Genomic DNA, 20,379 nt, shown 5'->3' with positions numbered 1-20,379 from the left:
AAATACAGTGGCCCATTCAAATAAGACATGTTGCTGTCTGGCATCAGCAACAAGCTTCAGTTCCTATAAAAATTTCATTAATTTTATCGTTAAAACTAGACCTAGGAAGAACTCTAAATTAAAAGGGTGCTGATGTGATTAGCATCAAGTTTCACCAGTTACCTGGCCAACAGCCTTCACAGTGTTCTCTCATAACCATGACGCTTCCTTTAAAGAAAAAAAAATATAAAACAGCAACTAAACATACACACTTACTTGTCGAAACACCTCATTAACAAAGTTAACATATCCTCGAGTGGATAAGAGGATTCTCTGCACCATCTCATAGACAGTCCGGTGCTGCTCTTCGATGCTGCAGAGGCTGGAATTGCTGAGCCTTCTGTCAGACAAGGTGCTGCTGTTAGAATGGCTTCTCTCCTGCTCGCTTGCATAAGGCATGCTGGTTTCCAGCTCTGTGTTTTTATCTTGGTTTACAACACCAACAGTCTACACAGAAGAAAATGCATGCCTAATTAAATAACTGAAATAGCGTACACCAAAAATCTGGAATATTTATGCAGAACTCAAGATACTAGTGCTCTTTTTCACACAACACACTGGGATCCCAGCAGTCAGGAAGGGTAGTTTTCAGTGTACTAGTTGATTCAAGAAGGAATTTGGTCTTATACTCTACATAATGTACACTTCATATGGGCCCCCCCCAGCCCAGAACAGCTGACTGACTTGTCCACTCCATAAGATAAAAAAAAGAGGGAGGGGTACAGTGCTGGGAGTGGAGGAACGCACAGACACAATGGAGAGGAATCCCCAAGTCCCTTCGTTTTTGGGAAAAGATGGATCATACCACTACACATGGCTCCTACTCTTGCACATTATTATTCCTGACAACTCTTAGTCTGGTTTTGTTCTGGCATTGCATGTTTTTTGCAACTTCTCGAACCGTGTCCAGCTAAAATGATCCAGTCAGGAGAAGACAGAGGACTAAAAAACCACGTTTGAGTTACCAGTAAAAGAACCCAACTTACACTAACTCAAAGTATCACCCAAATGCAGTTCTGCTTTATGTTTACATTAATAAAGCTGCCCTCTGTTTGACCAAGTGAGCATAGCAGAGCAGCAATAACATCTCTACTGCTTTTCACAATAAACTTTTTTTGGTAAGATTCAGCCACAGCAGTGAGGCACGGGCTACAGTAAGTGAACTTCAAAGCCACTAAGAAGTCAACATGTGCCAAAAGCTGGCACACAGCTTCAGCTAAGTGATAACTTTTGACCAGTTTCCATTTTGAGGGCAGTAATACCTTTATGCAACCAAAACATTTATTTGGTGTCAGCCATCTATAAAATTCAGTGAAGAGAAAAAAATCCTTTTTCCAGGCTATGTCTGTTGGAATGGCACAGCAGTTTATGCAAAAGGTGGAATTTCCAATGAGAAAGAAAAGATCAATAAAAAAAAAGCACTTTCAGAAGGTAAGCCACACTTAACTGGTTTAGGGCGTCAACTTCTACAGTAAAGAACTCCAAAAACAATTGACATGAAAATATACAGTTCTACCCTAATAGTTAATCTCTGCTTTTCCACTAAATCCAAATTTGACACTGACCTACAATTCAAGAGAAGAATATAAGCTGACATTGATCCTAAATTTTTAACAGGAAGCTGGAGAGTCTCTTAAAAGAAAAAGCATCTATTTCTATAAAATTCGTTGTGAAGTCCCTAAACCTAGAGAAGTCTCAACCAGCAATTGGAAAGTGAAAAATTTTTCTAATATCTCATTGTAAACAGCTGCTATAATCAAGAGGAAAACAAAGCAGCCTTTGATGTTGCTGGGAAATGGTCCACGGCACAAATAAATTTCACAGTTTACAGATTAAATTCCAAAAGTCTAAACATAATACTGATGAAGCTGGCAAGGCAAACAATTATGAGGAAAAAAAACTTCTAGTAAATTACTAAGGGGTTTCCCTTGGAGATTCCCTCCTCCATCAAAGAAAAAAAAATAAAATAATCAAGTACATAATTTATTCACTTCAGGGTAGCATTTCTTTCTTGCTTCAGTTGTTAGTGCACTGTGAGCATTTGCAAGGTTAGCATGTACATAAGAAAAAGGAGGTAAACTTTAAAGCACACCTGAATAATTTTAGGGAGCATTTCTCCTCCATTTTTTGTATTCTGAACAGCAGTTAAATACTTCTTTTCAAGAAAGAAGGTAACAAGCCACTTAATAAAAACAACTCGAGCTGCCATATATGGGATTTTTGTGCTATAGACATTTTCATTGTTTCGTGTTGCAGTAATGTACACTGGTCTTGGTCTTATATCAGGAATATCTGGTGAGATAAAAAGAGAAGATATAAAGAAAATCTAATCTTAAAAAACTGTAATTGCTTCCAGACTCAGGTTAAATGTATTGAACATGTCACCAACAACATTTTCTCCATATGAAATAACAGATGCAGTGACTGACTGCTTTTATTATATTAAAGCTTATATTCTATCATAATTTTATTACCCCTAAAGAAAAGCAAGAACATAAAAGCACCGATCTTTCCTGAAGGTTATAATTTGTACCACGCAAAACAAAGGGAAGCAAAAGAGAAGGGCTGCAAAAAGAAGGGCAAAATCTGAAACAAAGAACTGCTCCTACTACAATGGAAGTTAATTTTCTAAGTTTCACAGAGTTTTATTAATAAAGTACAGTGAGAAAGAGAAGATGGCTCTGGCACACTCGATAGTGCAAAGATTAAGATGAAAAAGGATACTTAGTGCATCAGAAAGAGAAGTTAACTCAGGTGCAAAGAGCATGGCACAAGCTGAAATAAAAGAAAGAAAACACATGGGAAGAAGTGGAAGATTGCCGAAGGGAGACAGGTTGGGTCACAGTTCAGTCAGATGCTTACATTTAGAGAAAAATCACTTGCACACAGCTGAAAAACATGGAAGGCCTGGGCTCTAGCTGTGAACAACACAGCTGAAGTGGCACTGAGGTGATTTTAGACACTAAATATTAAACTGCAAAGGACAGGAGTTAAAAGTCAGAGGAGGGAGGGGAAGGATGATGAAGAAGAGGCTGCAGTACATCAGGTGAGTATTAACACCACTGTTCCTATGGACTTCAATAGATAATTCAGTAGAAAATTAGGAAAAACATGAGCGTTTCTGAAATAACGTGCTTTTAATCCTACAACTGTAGATGTACATCTCCATTTCCTTTCATTTGGTCCTTCATGCTCATTTTCTCTTCAAGGAAACAAGAAGTAAAACAAGAGTAACTAAGTTAGCTAGTCCCTCACACTTGGGAAGCTTGCTGATTCTTTAAAAAACCCATCAGAGAGCACATTCTGTCTTCATTACATATCACAGTTCCAGAATCCTCGCTCACTCGATATAAATGCTATGCCAGTGGAAATGTCCTTAGGAAAGGAGACTCAGGCCAGCCCTTATGCAGCGATGAGCAGCAGCAGCTTCCTGGACTATCTCAGAAAATCAAAAGTTGTGCTAGGAAAAAATCAAAACATGAGACAAGGGAGGAAAAATCCTCATTCAACAGAACTGTAGTGATATGCCAGCAGGTAACAGAGATGCTACTGAGAACAGTCACCATTATTTTTTTTTTTACTTAAAAGACAAAATTCACTACTTACCAAGAACAGGTTTGTAGAGGTTGGTTAGCTTTGTAAAAGATGGAAACAAGTGAGGAAGGTAGTATTTTCTAAACAAGGTAAAGAGAAACTTAAAACCAGTGTCTTGGTTCTCCTTATTCTTCCACTCTAAGCTTGCAGCCTTTGTCATGGAGTTAAGGAGAAACAAAAAGCTTTAAGTTAACGCGTTACACTGACAATCATTCCACATCAAATACAAAAGATAAACAATGATACTTTAACAAGAGATATAAAAAATTAGTACTGTCCCAAAAAAATTTACAAACTGCAGTAAGAATATAAGATATTACCATGAGGGCTTTTGCATATCAAAGAAAGCAAGCTCATTAGAAGCCAGCATATTTGTGCTGTTCTAATGCAGTGAAGCACAGAAAATGTCATATTAATGTTTTTGACAAATTTACTACTTGCCTGTAAATTTAGACAAAGTTACTCTGGGCTACACTTTTATCACAAACATGTTTTGTCATCAGAAACATACTCAATGCCCACGTTTAATACGGTTGCACATGCATATGCAATACTCCTGTGCAAAACTTGACTCAAGGCATAAGTAATTTCCAGTGGCAAGGAAGAGGCTGACATCTAAGTTTGTTTTTAAAGGTACTCTTCCATTCTTGCATAGATCAACACCAGAGTCACAGACGTACTTTCAAGTTACCCTTTACCAACAGTTTTGAACTACAATTCCTTGGAAGACTGTGCCAAATTTTGACAAAGAGTTGCTCTTTTCATATTAAAACACCTTCAATTTGGAGTAAGTTGCACATAACCTATATGGGGTTTATTTGTATAAGAAAATCCAATACAATTTCAAATAAGAAAGGTAAAAGTAGACATCTCTACAATGAAGGACTTTTTCCACTGATGACTTTAACCTACCGGGGTTTTAGTCTCTAACATCACTTCTCTTTGTGAAACTCAAGTGAGCACTAAAAGTGTTTATCTTTTGACACAGACTTTAAATTCAGATCCATCTCTTTTTTTTTTTTTAAGCAACATCAAAAGACTACAGGATTCTTAAATTTTTTTGCAGTAAAAGGTCTTAGAAAAGCCTGTCCAACTGTATATAGCAGATGACAAGTTCACTGAATCTATATCCAAGATGGTAATTTATGAAGTTAAAGAAAAAACGAGTTGTTTACATCAGTCATGCACGAGTCATTATTTTATTTTAAACACATTTTCTTACTTTAATCTGTACTAGATCTTTTTCCAAATCTCTAAAAATTGTGGAATTTGCAATGTTCTACTTTTGCAAAATACACATGTAGAGCTTGGAAACAAGACTACTGAGTTTTTGTATCATTTTACTTGTTGTGTAAACAAACTGACTCATACTAAATTCTACCCAGTCCCAGACATACATTTTCTTGAAGATGTAGATTTGCTCTATGTTCTGGCTCTCAGCGATCATTCTGCACTTGCATCAGATTATTTTAATCTCATCTCTTGTCTGTAGCAAGAAGGTTACTGCCTAACCGTGCTCCCCTCTACCAAGCGACACAAATAAATGAATGTTGATGAACCACAATACAATTAGTGGTTCAGTTTTTTAGTTCCCAAACATGTAATAAGAGTATAAAAAGAAAAGTGAAAATATTTTTAACTGAAGTATTGTGACACTCTGATATGTAAAACAAAGAGTGCTGTGTAGGAAGTTGATAATTTCATACAGCCACTTTTCAAAATAAAGCATTTATTCAAGATGACAAAACCCCTTCCAAATATCATTTTGGTCTTGCATTTGATATTAAAAAAATGTATCTCAAAGTATTTAATTATCTTTTATCTTCTTTTTTTAATATTGAGTTCTTTAATGTTCATTGTCTATACAGTTTCCACTTTATTTAAAATGTTGCTTAACTTGTACTTTTTAAATATATACATTATCTTAATTGCTTTCCTGTACAGATTAATCTGATCTAATTAAAATTTGGTTTACATGTTACTTGCATCCTTTTAAAAAAATCTCCGAAGCCATCTCTCCTTTTTTATCTCTTTCTCCAGTGCTCCTTTCCATGTCTTCTCAGCTATGTATGTGTCCAAAGAGAACAAATTGCATCTTTACCCCATATCGATTTTTTAAATGCAACCACAAGCACATAAAGTCAGTTATCCTGCAAGTTTGGGTAGCATTCATTAATTCTTATCACAAGTGCGAAAAACTTATTTTCACCAAAAATGGCACAAGGAAATACCTTTGGGATGATTTTCCTTTTAAAAACAAGAATAAGAAAGCATAGATGACAGCTTCTTCCTGGGGAGGGGCAAAACCAGCTCTGTATAGATACAGTGTAGACTTAATTTTCTACCACAAGTACATTCCTCCAAATATGAATAGTTAAAAACATATATCCTCCGCACCTGAATCACCATATATTTTAACAGTAGCTGAAGAAAATAGCAGGTTTGGTCTTCAGCAATTTTCTCTCCAGAGACAGCTGGCAAAAGTGGGGTTATTTCTTCTGGAAAAATCTTAGCTAAAATAAAAAGAAAATGTTTTAAACATAGAAAACCTGAAAATATATTTTCTATTAAAAGATTAATTTGAAAATAATAATTAATGTGCTACTAAGTTGTACAAACTCAAAGTCCAGTTACTGCTTGGGCTTCCCGTATTTCCCCAAGTCTTACCACATATAATCGAGGATGGCACCAACCTCTGATTTACCGGAGTTTGGAAGGGTTAACACAAGCAATCGCTGCAGATTAACCAGTAAGCTGTGAATCCACACACCTACTTATTTTGCAGTAACATGTTCATATAGCTGCACCTCAATTAAAAAAACCAAAACAAAACCCAACAAAACACAACCCTTCTGAACTCAGAGTGTCAAGATCAGAAGACTATACAGCTGCAACAAACACAATAGCTTGACAAATTCCATACATCTCTGAATTATAAAGACAAATAGTATCATCGACGTGACATCTTCCCACAAGAAACTCTACAGCTCCACAGTGACCGCAGTGGAAGGGGAGGCAGTACACCCCTCATGGAAATTCTGTTCATTTACTCACCGTCTGGCGAATTAGGAGGACTAATGAGGTTATCTAGTGTACAGGGACCTCGTGAGGACATAATGGGTGGAAAGCCAGGCACAAGGCATGCAAATATTAATATCTGCTCTTCCGCACAGTTAGTCTGAAGCGCTTGAAGCCATAGAAGAAACAGTCGGATTCCTTCACATCTTATCTACAAGGGGATGATTTTGTATAAAAAGATATTAAAACAAATGTGTAAGTACAGTCACACAGTTAAATAGTTAAGAAAATGCAGGACAAGTACTTTCATCCCAGCTATGTGCTAGTGAGTCTTTCCATCATACCAAGACTAATCACATTATTAATTTAATGATGAGCAGAGGAGGGTGGGAGCAAGCTGTACCCAAAGTGGTGGCACTCCAAGGAGACAGCATTAGCACTCCAACTCCAATCAGAGGCCAAAAAGTTCTAGTTCCACTCCCACAGTTCCTGGGGCCAAATGCATCTTGGCTAGCCTCAAGACTCAATTTTAAAAGGGGCTCTGGAAGCACCTCGGCAAGTGTAACGCACAACCAAGGAGCTGCCAACACTTCATGGCCCACTAAGTCTGAAATCTTGGCCCCACAGAGGTCAAAGCAAGCTACTGTCCTCAACATCAGTGGGATCAGAAGATCCTCGTGAAAACTAAGATGCAACAAAACACCCAAGGTAGAGTATTCAGTAAGTTTACTAAGTTTATTTACTTTTTTTAATTAACAAGGTACAATTTTAATTTTAGCAATATATTTAGAAAAAGAAAAAATGAGTTAAAACTCTTTGGCAAACAAGAAACCAATACGTTTAATACATTATACTTAATGCTAGAGAGACATGAAAAAAAAAATATTAAGCAAAATACATTGATACCTTCTCCAGGTAACTTCACAAAGGTCGTTAGAACAGCAAAATGACTGAAGAAGATAAATATTTAAAATAATCTAGGATTACAATAATAAAATTTACGATTAAAAGGTGAACAAGTAAAATTACAAAGCCTAACAAACTGAAAAACACTGAGATTGGAAAATTGTAAAGTAATATGCTTCATAAGAATTAAAGTGAAAAGAAATATGAATACATCATCAAAGCAAAATACCTTGAGAGAATTTCCAGTGTGCAAAAGTTTCTTCAGAATCGACCCTGGATTAGAAAAATTAAATAGGCACGTATCAGATACTAAGATGGTCACTTTCCACCAGAATGTTTTTTAAAAAATACTACAGAAAAGGCTAGTTTAATGCCATTTACTATGCAGCTACTGCGCTGGTGTTTAAGAAAAAGAAAACTATGGGATGAAAGAACCCAAAGTGAATCTAATTACAATCATCATCATCAGTGTTATAAGATTAAATATAATGTATCTTTACAGTGAGGTACTTTGGTTTTAGTCAGATGACAATTTCTCAAGTTATTTTCATTAAAAATAAGATATCCAGGGGAAATTTTGACTTACTAGACTTGGAGAAATCAAGAAGTCCAACTTGCAGGATTAATGCATTCAAATACACTAATATTGACAATAATGATAAGAAAAAGATGCTAGCAATCTATATGACATTCATGTCTATAAACCACAACTATTAAAATTGAAAAATATTTTGATTCTGGTTTTAGAAATACCAGGCTAACTGCCCTTAACTTCAAATGTCTGTCCTAAAAATCAGAGAGAGATTATACATCAAATGCTTCAGTTAAAAAATGTTTTTAATCCAATTCTGAGAAAAATAATATGACGTAGCACTCAGCTGTTATATCTCCTGGATTTGTGAATTATGTACATTCCTGAAGTGTGATCCTTCCCTCAAGATCTCACCATTTCACAGTATTAAATGGAAATTATTAACATATAGAGCAAATAAATATTAATGCACGTGAACATCAAGCAAAAAGCAAATCACGAGGTACAGCTGTAAATAACTGCACTGCCAAATTTTGTGGCTTATTTATTGGACACAGCTGAAAAATTATCCAAATATGACTATTCAAGAGAAGTGTAAATATAAAGAATATATTAGCTATAAAACAACTGACTAAAACCAATTTGTTCTGGACTAATTCAGATGAAATGGTAGTAAGTGGTCAAGCAGATGCCTCCTTTTATTTTTGTCAGTGCTAACTGGAAATGCGACAACGGCCCTTTCCTCAACCTTTAACTTCCACTCATTTTTCTTCTGCAACAGCAAATTCATTGTTCTGATGAAAAACATGGCAGCTGATGACATCGTGCCAGAAACCAAACCAAACAACAACAAAAAAGTACTACTTAGAAGAAATATACCCCCACACACAAAGCAGCATAAAATTTACTTTAAGAAACAGCAAAACAAAACATTGAGGCCGCTTTGGTAGCATTCAGAAGCAGAATTTTCAGAGTAGCGATGAGTCAAAGATGTTTAATTCAGAGGAAATTATCAAATTAAACTACTTCATTGCATTTCCAGGTGCTTTGACTATCAAAATAAGTGTGTTTCACTCTTCCATATTTCTGTGCCCATTTGACTCTAGCTTTATTCAAGCTGGTCAAATGAGGAGAGGAATAAATTTTGCTTTCTGGCTCCTATACATGATTGCAAGGTCAAAACATTCACTATACAAGCACCGCAGGCCACAGGGAACACTTAGATCATTAAAAAGTTAACTATCTTCAAACTAAAGACAATAAAACTTTTTTTTTCCCCCATAGCATTAATGTTTGAATCTAATTTTAGAACTAGTTGAAAGTCCTATATGAACTATATGAAAACTTCTAAAAAAACAAGAGTTATTCAGAAAAATTAATCTTGCTGCTCTTATTTAGATTTTCAAAGTTCATGAGTGACTAAACCAAGCCTGTTAGATAATCTATTATCTTTATGCTTAAGAGAAAACAACTATAGCGGAAGATCATTAAGTGCTTTAAGCCAAGTGCTCCAAGTGCCTTAACTAAGCTGGCAACTTCAGTTTGTTCTTTTTTATGCATGTGTTGCAATACAATCTTCAGTTTAGTGCTTATGAAGCCTTTTTCTGCAGAACACCTGCCCCACAAAGCATGCAGAATGGACAGGAGACTAAGATAAAAAGAAAAAGCAGAGTTTTACTAACTCCAAGACTTCTCTCTGCCGGACTCCTCCTATTCCTTCCCTTGCTCCGGAAGCCAGAATATGTACAGTAAAATACTGTAGCAACGTGGGCAAAGAATGGCTAGTCTCTCGGTTTGACCGAGTAAATGCCATCCATAGGTATCTCCTGTCTGTCATGGCCAGTGTTGTATTCTAACATGATGCTGGGCAAATCCTCCATTATATGAGAATCAGCGAAAGACAGCTGGGGCCAAACTTGCAGAAATACCGTGTATTCATAATTCCACTTATAAGGGCCAGTAAAATTGTGGACCACTCATTAAAAGAAAAATTGATCAAAAAAGAGCTACTAAAAAGTTTATATTTTTGTCCTTAATCTCTGTCCTTCACTATCCGAGCTCTAAATCAGAAATTCCTCATTTAATTCCCACAAATAGTGTGACAACTGAGTGTTTCACAATTAATGAACTCAACTGCACAGAGAATACAGGAATATCGAATATCAGAGAAGAAATTAAGCTCCTGTTCACTGCAGCAGTCCAATGGTTTGCATTTAGTTTAGCACAGCCTGTGCTCAACTACCAAACAGCCACCTATTCACAGCATAAGTTTTACGGAATACATTTCCAGGAGGTGGCAAGGGTCAAGTTCAACACAGTATCTATCATTAGGCAAAGAGCAGTATGTATGAATTTGTATGGGCATCTCGTATATGATCATCTGCAAAAGACCATCATAATGCAAGAGAATCACATACAGATTCCACAACCCTCCTCAATCTTAATTTTTGGTGTTAGTCTGTGAATACAAAGGGAGACCTAATTAGAAAAAGGTGTGTTGGTTTATAACCCCCATCATCTTGATAGCTTCTAGCACATGAAAGAGAAGAAAGGGAAGAGGACCCAGGAAAATCCAAGAATATAAAAATTTAAAGATCATTTGTGCAAAATAAAAATGAAGCAGGCAACCAAAACCACACAAAACAAGGAACACACAGAACTGTTATAGCAGGTAAAAAGATTTTCCATATGCTTCCAGAATTTTCAGCTGCAAGTCTCATATGTAAGTACTATTTGCGTATGGGCAATACTAAGGGATTGTGTGGTTAACAGGACTTGCAGAACCAGGGAAGTGACTACAGAAAACATTGATTTTATTTGTACTAGAATGTTTTTAAACCATTCCTTCTTACCTATACTGCGAAAATGCCATCGATAAAAAATCCTCTCAGGTAGTAGCTGCAATATTTTCTGCAGGAAACAAAACTAAATAGTCAAATTTTCCGTAATAAACTGGCTCATTCAGAGGATACAGAGAAACTAATACACAAGACATAAATGAAATGGTAATGTATACATAGGGAACACAATAGAAAGCGAATACCTATCATACTCAGGACTCCTGCCCGTTACTCTACTCTTTTGTTATGGAGAAAGATACTTGGAATGGTCCTGAATAAATAGCATGACACTGTCACGAACCGCTTTCCCTCTCCCACTGTCTTGCAAAACCCTAGTATTCCAGAATATAAACTGATTTCTAATGAAGAAGTTAGAGATTTCTAAGCAGCTCACTTTGGGTTACATTTTTCTGAAGTGTCTGGTAATGACTACTGTTGGATTGATACAGTCCAGCTTTCGAGCTTCTGTGGCTTGCTTAGGTCTGTCTTTTCATCAACTAATGGGGTCTGATCTCCCAGCTGAGGCAGAGATGAACAGCGGTGCAGTTATTTTTACTGTGAGATGATTTACCTGTGTTTTCAGTTGGTGAGTGAAACCGAGCCAAATTACACAAAGCTAGACTAATTTAATTCACAGCACATGCAGTTAATAAAGCACTTATGTGGAATAATATGTAGTGGTCTGCCTCTGTACTTTTGGACTGATCCTAACAGAGGCAGAAAAAACAAAGAAAGAGGCTGTGGTCAAACCCATTCCCCCTTAGTTTTGTTACGCTACAGGGCACCAACAAAGCAAAGCAATTTAAGCATATGCTTAAGTGCTTTCCTGAATGGAGTCTTATGATCTTAGTCGCAAAGACCAGGTGAGGCTACCAAATGTTGCTCTTTGTCAGTTTAGTGGATGGCAACGCTATTAAACAATCTGGATAAATCAAAACTATTTGGGGGTCTTACTTGGGTAAATATGGCTTTTAAAAGGACTTCAAGTTAACAGGCTCCAAGACACCTTTTTTTTCCTTTTTCTTTCTTTTTTAAACTATTAGCAGTATAGACCAGGGCTCGGCAAGTAGGTGGGTTGGTAGCACAGGACAGCTAACATTGCTGCTCAGCCTCTCAAAAAAAGTGAGAGAACAAACATGGTTTCACGTAGATTGCACAGAAAAACGTGTCTGGATCTTACAAGTTTTCAGCCATTGAAATATGAAATTAAGAAGATATATTTAAATGGGAAACTCTTTTCAACTACTTTCGGAACTAAAATTAAATTAAACAATGTTATAAATGACTAACAGTCAGAGTTCCTTGTAATCAAACAAAATCACTGGAACAAACTTCAGCACAACAAAGCTCTATTAAGTTTTCAGAAATACTACATGCAGGATGCAAAACAAATGACAAGTCATTTAAGCAACTATGACCCATTTGTTGGTCTTTTGCACATAAAAGCTCACAAGAGGAAATAAAGCGTCACAGCCAAGAAAGCAAGAATTGGCATTTTAGGCAATCCTTCAGAGACAGCCAACACATGAATCATTATTGCTGTTAAAAACAGTATGCTCGAGAGATGGAATACGACAGACTTTTTTATTTTTTACAACAAATTTGATAAGAAATTATATACAGCACTCAAAATAGAGTCTTTTTGAAAATGGAACATTCTTTTCTCCATGGCAGAAGATGGAAGTCACAACAAGTTCATAGACTTAGGGAACTAGACCTCAGGTCACGCAAAGAGACTGGTCTTCCTTCAGATCTTTACCATAGCACATGCTTCCCAAATAGTATTTGGCATTTCTAAAAGTTTACCTAGAATAAAAATATAAGTTGGGCACATCCCTTCTACGCTCTTCATGTATTTTGTTTCAGCATTACTCCCAGAGCTCCCTCCCCAGGACACTGGGGTAGCAGGGACTGAAGGAGCGGGAGGCTGGTGGCCAGAGGTCTAGCTCCCCGTCCATGGGCAGGAGGAATGCGCTTGGGATGAAGGATCTGACTGGCTAAAAATGAGGCCATGATTCACATTTCGGCTTTACCTGTTAGTTAAGGACCACGTTTCTGCCAATCAGATTGCAGGATCCACAGACAAAGAATTATCATTATCCACCTAAATATTAAAAATACTAGCAGCCCACCACTTTTCACGACTATTTACGACATTAATCTTTACCTAACTCAGCACAGGGCAGCAAGGAGCTTCTAACCTAAATCATGAATACTTCAAGTCACTGGAAGACTGGTGGCACTCGGCATGCAGAGCTTGGTCTGTATCCAGGCACACGTTCGACCCATCACACACCACATGCCCAAAGCACACAAGGAAAGGCTCCATTAAACAAAACCCTAAGACAAACTGGCAACAAAAAATGGTCTGGATTCAAGTATCGGAATACACTGCAGGGAGGAACCTTCAAACATCTTCATGTTTATTACGGAAAAACCAGCCAAAACCACATATATCTTGTTTCCACTGTTTAAGTCATTATAAGAAGTACAGTAGATCGTTAGAGCAAAACCAATTTCCTTTTACAGGCCACACTAACAAGATACCTTCAGCTTGTCTTTGGATGTAAATTCTCTCTCATTTGTTTCAAAACACTAACTTGAGAACCAATTGTATTAAACTTCAAAAAAAAATCAAGCACCACTTCTGTATCAGTATGTTTTATTAGAAATTTATCAAAATCCGGTAATACTACTAGTGAAAATGCATATGTTAACGTATTTCAGATGTCACAGTAAAATTCTTTATTGTAAAACAAAAATTATATTTAGAAAATATATGTCTACTTCACTAAATGTCTGATGTATACTTAAACACCAGGCGTGGCATACTCGTGTATTATGAATGAAAGTTTGTGAAAGTAATCTAATGATGTACAAATAAATTTTCCTTAGTTGCCAAAAGAAACAATACATATTTCCCAAGAGCTTCAGCAGTGTTCTTAGAGTAATTTTACAGTTTACGCATTCCCATTGAAGGAAGCTGGGTTTTACTACGCCCTCTCTGCAAGATGCAAAGCATGTTAACTGTTATTTGGGAAAGGCCAGAGGCAGGATCACATGCAGTAAAGGCAGCATCTTATACGTTACACAATTTCACCTAAACTTGAACACAGAGTTAACTTCCAGAAAGTGAACTATGATAAGCTGTAAGCTGCATAAGCTGATAAAGTGACAAAGCTGCATAATAAAGACCCATTTTGAAAAAGAACTTAGTAACAACTCTCGCATCCAAGTGTTAGTGAATTTTAGGTTATGCCCAGAGAAAACCTGGAAAACAAACGCTGTTGCAGAGTACAACCACCACCTGGAAAAGCAAGCTTAAACTTTAAATTGTATGAAGCTGGGAGGGTCGGGGAAGAAAAGAACACGCTTACGTTTTTTTTCTTTAAAGAACACAGAACCAAACACCCTTGTCAGGTGACTGAATCAAAACAATTCAAGGGTTGAAATAAATAGTAAGAGGACAGAAGTTCCTCAGGAAAGCTTCCATATCCCAAAATCTTTTCATATAGCAAAAATTGAGACACTTAAGTCATTTCTCACGCCGTTCTCCTTTTCAGCATCTCAAAACCAGGAAAAAAATATATGGATGCACTTTGAAAAAATGAAAAGATGTGATTAATCACCTGCATAGTACTACCGAACAGTAAACAGAAGTCATTTAAAAAAAAACAAATTAGATTGCTAGCATCACAGCTACCTAGTGAAGATATGAAAGCTTTGCAGCAAATTAGAATGAATACAAATAACCTAAATTCATAGTCCACATTTGCTCCTGCAATGCAAAAAGAAGTTATCAAGGTTAAAAGTCTACACTATTAAACAAAAACTTCCAAATGTTACAAGTTAATTCAAAGTTACGGCTAGAATGCCTTTTAACTAGTAATTTCACATGCGTGCATTGGAGTCCCCAGAATAAGATGGTGTTACAGTGTGACGTAAGATTGCATAAGTCATGAACAAGCTCCAGTTGTTGTCCTTTCAACTTAACATTTCCAAGAACATTTTCTACACTCTCCCAACCCCTGGTGTTCTAAAAAAACCACATATTGCTATTTCTATAAAACAAATGATAGTTTCTTCCACTCCAGCCTAGACGTTTAGCAATACCGCTGTGAATCCAAACTGGCTATTGACATCTTGTTTCTAGTTTCACAGTACACTAATAAGAAATATTTTAAGAAACCCCACAGTGCAAAATAATATTGCTTTTTCAGAAAACACATAGATCTACTTAATGCTTAGTGCTTTCCTGCATCTATATGGTAATCCATTATAGCACACTTGAAATAGAAATTAGGTATTACTACTGATCAACACATCAGGGTATCTGTCAGTTCTTTTAACTGATTATCCATAGTTCTTTTTCTTCTGGACTTCCTGCATGACTAGGAATAATGTTAAGTTTAAATCTTAGTTTACACAGGATGCTGCTTTTTGAAAGCTACATCTCTCTATTTTATCAAAGTAAAATAAAACATACCAAGGTTTGTATTTCAACAGATTCACTCTGACTTAACCAATACTGCAATTTCTTTTAAAAAGTCTTTTATTTTTGCCAACTTTGTGGAATAATATCATGATTGGTAGCTTTGTGCCTATTATTGTGTGCTGCACTACCCTGTTGTACAACGTAGAGAAAGCTAAGGCTGTTATCAAATCTTACACTGAAGATCCTACAGCCTGAATGTTTTCCAGCTTAACTTACACAAAAGTGAGATGATAAGCATTGTTGTTCTGCCTTCCAGAGCTACAAGAAGCTGTTCTGTAACGTGCTATGCAGAGTCTCTTGTTAAACAAGAACAAAACCAAATGTGTTCTTGCTGATTGAACATGCTCTCAGAGGCAATGTCAATGACAAGTTCAGAATAATGTTCTTTCCAGAAGAATGAATTCTGAGAAAAAAAAATTAGCTTTTTTGATACAACCGGTACATGATAAGGCACTTCTATTAGTCAGTGGCAGGTGGATCTACTTTAAGTCAAGTCAAATGTAGACTAGCTCTCTCATGCCTCTATGTTCAAGTACTGTTTGGTGGTACCTCCACAAGAGTTGCAGTGTTCAACTACTAAAATCTGCAGTAATTTAGAAATTTTCCAACAATTACTCACAGATGTAGGTGAAGCCAACAGCCCAATGAGTTAGTATGCCTGCAGCAGTTCAATCTAAATCAAGGGATACTCCATTTATTGCATCAATAAATTATTTACAGTTATTCGTTGAGGGAAAATGTCTGCCCAAAGCACGCAAGACACTTATTCTTGCCCTAGGCATAACATTAAACAGTAAGATCTCTGAAGTTGAACATATGCAACATATAGTTAGAATTTACAAGAGAACCCTGTAAGAATAACATCAATGTTATTTTAAGACCAATAATACATGAACCAATCAGACTTACGGCAGCACAAACTGCAGATGGTTCAAAAAGTAATTTTCTACGTGTAGGAAAGAAGGGCTATAAGCAATTTTATTGTTATAAACAAATAAGCCCTTTTACTCTATTGAGCTTGAGAATCAGCCAACCAAGTCCGTGTGACAGACTTGAGGTTAAACAGTGGAACTGGTAATCACAGTAGGCACAGGGAATCAACTGAAAAGCTGTAACAGAACCTAGAACCTGAATTTAAAGCTGTGACTCTTAATGGTACTTTGATTTCAAGTGTAAGATAACCCACAGATGGTGAAATTAAGCCACTGAGCTGTGCAGACATGAGGAAAATGCAAATAGTAAAAAGAAAGTTAAATACAGGGGATGACCCCAAGAAATGAGAAACCAGGACCTGTGGCAATAAGAACTCAAAAATAACTTGGCTTCATTATTCCTTGTAAAGAATTTTACAAGTACTTTTCACATTGGCCAGTTTCAATACACAATTTATTTCTACAGAATTCAATTTTGCTCAGTTTTATTCAAAATGTAGGAAGTAATTAGGAACAACAGCCTAAGATAAGCAAACCACCCTAAGAAAATGCTACAGATATAAAAGAACATCCTTTTGCACATTCATAAAAATAGCAACACAGCACTAAGGTCTTTTAAAAGAGTTATGAATCAAAAACTGCTGAAAGTTTCACTGATGCAGGTTTTTATGAAACTGAAAATGACCTGCTAAAAATCACCACTGGCTTTGAGATTTGTTTTAAGCTGCTTACCCAATACTGCTAATTCACACAGTAGTCTATATAAAGTAGACCTACAATGTGGTGGAAGAATTCAATATTTAAAATATCCACAGCAATCTTAGTCCAGAATGAACCAAAGTTATACATTTTAAAAGTTATATTTATGTGCATTACTAGGCAGTACTAAAAAAGCAGCTTATATTCCCAAGCTGCGTCAGTGCATAGAGCTATCTGGTCACCCACCACCACAGCAGGTGTTCCTCTGACAGATGCAGTGTATTTACTGCGTATGGTCTGTAATCTACTTTTCAAAAGGGTTGCTAACAGACTATAGCCAATTATAAACCTATACTGAATTATCATTAGCATTTGCAGAACAAGTAACTTGCGCACATCTGCAGTAATAAATTTAGGCTATACAGCTGCTTCTGTAATCGTTACATTCACATTCTGATAGCAGACCAATCCATGTTTCAATGGATTTATACCACATCTTAATCTTCTGAGTATGTGGCCATTTGTAGTTTATATTTAGATGTGCTTCTAAGGACAACAATACTGTATTAAAACCAGTAGCTACTGCTACAAAATAAAGAGCTCAAAGTATGGTTGGGCAAGTTCTAACAGTTTATTGATTATCATCTCTGGAAAAACTCTCAGTGTTATACAAAAGCCAAAGCAGACCGCGAGTTTGAGCATGTGTAATACAAATACTGCAGAGGCTATTAGCATGTTTATATTCTATTTCACATCCACTTAATATTTAAATCCACCTGCTGTGTACGTACTCAGGATACTCCAAATCAGACCTAGGAATGATACATGAAAATTTTGCTGCTGAACTTCTAAGGAAGGTCAAAACAGACCACTCTGTCTATTCCTGCTTGTAACCACAGCTAGCCTCTCCTCATTTCAGCAGGGCAAGAGGCATAAGGGGGAAGGCTAGGCTTGACAGATAAAAGGGTCTAGAAGCATAATCACAGCAAGGCCAGTATGAGTTACATTAGATGCCTTTCCAGAGTTACAATTCTGTAGATTCTTAAAAAAACCCTGTGCTTACTCTGTGTCTGGACCCAGGGACTCAACAGTGCTCATAATTTCACCAGGTTCAAGAAACAAGATGTTCCATACAAAGCATGGACTACAGAAATTAAGAGAGTATGGCATAAACAAACGTCTTCATACAAACTATATGAAAAAACACAGTATGCTTTTATAAATAAGGACCCGTAAAACACAAGGGCACTTTATGTTATATTAATGGGCACTGGTAAAAAACAAACAAGTAAAAACATCCATACTGAGAAGCTTTCAGCATACGTATCATCTGTGGGAGGTGGGAGTACCTAACCCATCTTCTCAGCTCCCTACAGAACTGCAGTGAGACCTGAGCTACACTTACAGTATCTGAAAAACTTCTAGCAACAATAGCGGCTACTGTGACTTTGGGAAGCTTTGCTACATTAGAAAGAAGATCTGAAAAATTCTAAGAATAAAATATTTCATACAGTGAAAGTGTTAAATCAGTGTAATGAATTTTATGACTGCATCAGCATAAGAGATGTGGCTGTTCCTAACTAATAAAGCATAATTCTAGCGAATGGAAAGAAATTGATCTATGTATTATATCAAAACCATCAGTCTGCTGTTGTTTCATTACAGATGCAAAAAAAATGCAGTGTCAGAGGAATCAGTATCTGATGCTGCAAGAAAAAATACTTTATTATAAAAAAAAAAATCCAAGCTTTCACAATCAAATGATGGCATAACACTTTTACTGGACCTAGAAAACTTACATAAATGTAGTGCACCTTTCATGAGTTCTGTGACACACAGTGCTCAGCTGACAGCTGTAACAAACAATGCCCCCAAATCATAGAGAACAGCGATATAAGAAACAGTATGAACATGTTCTGAAAATATACTGCAAATATGGAGATAACTAAGCCCTACCAGAGAAAAAGCAAATTTGTTTTTCACATCATTTTGGCCTTTTAGCTGAAATAGGGAAAAATAATACCAATAATTAGAGTTGCTGTATCATTTAATGAATATCTATTTGGAAAAAGACAAGGCCAAAGCACCTTAGAGAATATAAAATCAGATCTAAGAACTTTGTAGTATTAACTATAAAAAAGCACTTTATAAAATGAACTGTTAACCTTTCATATTACTCCTTTTTGATTAATATTTATTCTTTGATTAATGTTGTTTGATGTTATCGTTGAGTGGCCAAGCTATGTAGCCGACGTGTAAAATTAAGACTTCTATAAACTACAACTGAGTGAACTTAGTTTTCAGAGCATTTGTGGAAAAGGCATTTGTTACTTTTGCTTAATATACACACTAGGTGTCACTCAAGAACAGCAGCAAAATACCCACTAAACTATATCAGAAAAGGCAGAAGTCAATTCCTTTCATAAATATTTTTATTGATTTTTAAACTGTTAACCCTCAGCACCTGGATTCAGGATTTGTTAATCGTAATTAATTACCTATTTAGCTAATTAGAATAAAACACTAGGAAACCTCTGGCTCACACTGACATGAGATTAAATATGGCAAGCTTAATTAGTTTTGTTTCCTATGGCTTACAGTATGAATGTTTAATTATTTGGCATTTATATTTTTTCTTGTCCTGTGTTCAGACTGATGTATTCTTGTTCTGTGTGTTAAAAGGCCCTCTAAAAAGCTGTTTTCCTACAATGCATTAAGTTATCAAGTGTTACGAGTTATAAACGGATTGCAAACTTACTTCCAGGAGATAAAAACCATGAAGCAGATCGCTCCAAATTCCACACAAATATCTTAAACGATTTCTTCTTCCTCCAAGTTGATGACAACTAGGCTATAATATAATAAATTCTCCTCGATTGGGACCCAAAGCAACACTTTCTTCATATATAACTATGCATTTTTTTCTTCTTCATACAGTATGTTCTCCTGTTCTTTTTAAGCGGTATTAAACAGGCAGTTATTAGCCACTCGTTTTCAAGACACAGGAGTACATATTTATTCACTTTAACTAGGTGAGCAAGCCTTAGCTATTTTTCATTCAATGACATAGCCACAGAAATTTAATTACTTATTCAAGACCACAGAGTAAGTGTATTAATGAGCTCCAATTAAATTGCACAGCCCTGCTCAGTAAATGTGGTGATACCTTCTCCACTGGGGGTGGGGAGAGAGGAGGAGAAAGAACTTCTCCTTCCCCAAACACGGTCCTAGCAGATATATCAGCTCATGTTCTTTGACACTGCCTCATGCAAAATCCTAAAGCAGGCTCTTTTACTAATATCATAAGTAGCAGAACACACAATT

At 36.3% G+C, this 20,379-nt stretch overlaps 1 protein-coding gene across 3 annotated transcripts in view; it reads right to left on the bottom strand.

Moving 5' to 3' along the window:
- RALGAPA2 (Ral GTPase activating protein catalytic subunit alpha 2) overlaps positions 1 to 20,379 on the bottom strand; it is a 134,841-nt gene that overhangs the window by 102,698 nt on the left and 11,764 nt on the right. For 2 of the 3 annotated variants that reach the window (XM_075497111.1, XM_075497112.1), the window contains exons 4-10: positions 10,942 to 10,999; positions 7,787 to 7,830; positions 6,688 to 6,862; positions 6,031 to 6,146; positions 3,646 to 3,784; positions 2,132 to 2,331; positions 256 to 486 (exon numbers count right to left, since the gene is read on the bottom strand). In XM_075497111.1, the coding sequence (XP_075353226.1) occupies positions 256 to 486; positions 2,132 to 2,331; positions 3,646 to 3,784; positions 6,031 to 6,146; positions 6,688 to 6,862; positions 7,787 to 7,830; positions 10,942 to 10,999 (963 nt within the window). Of the gene's footprint in view, positions 1 to 255; positions 487 to 2,131; positions 2,332 to 3,645; positions 3,785 to 6,030; positions 6,147 to 6,687; positions 6,863 to 7,786; positions 7,831 to 10,941; positions 11,000 to 19,813; positions 19,904 to 20,379 lie in introns of those variants that run through there. The other variant, XM_075497113.1, reaches the window with a different exon arrangement.

This window comes from Mycteria americana, chromosome 3 (assembly GCF_035582795.1).
Source record: "Mycteria americana isolate JAX WOST 10 ecotype Jacksonville Zoo and Gardens chromosome 3, USCA_MyAme_1.0, whole genome shotgun sequence".
Classification (NCBI taxonomy): Eukaryota; Metazoa; Chordata; class Aves; order Ciconiiformes; family Ciconiidae; genus Mycteria; species Mycteria americana.
Note: the sequence above shows the minus strand (reverse complement) of the source record. Positions and strands in the feature narration are given on the sequence as shown.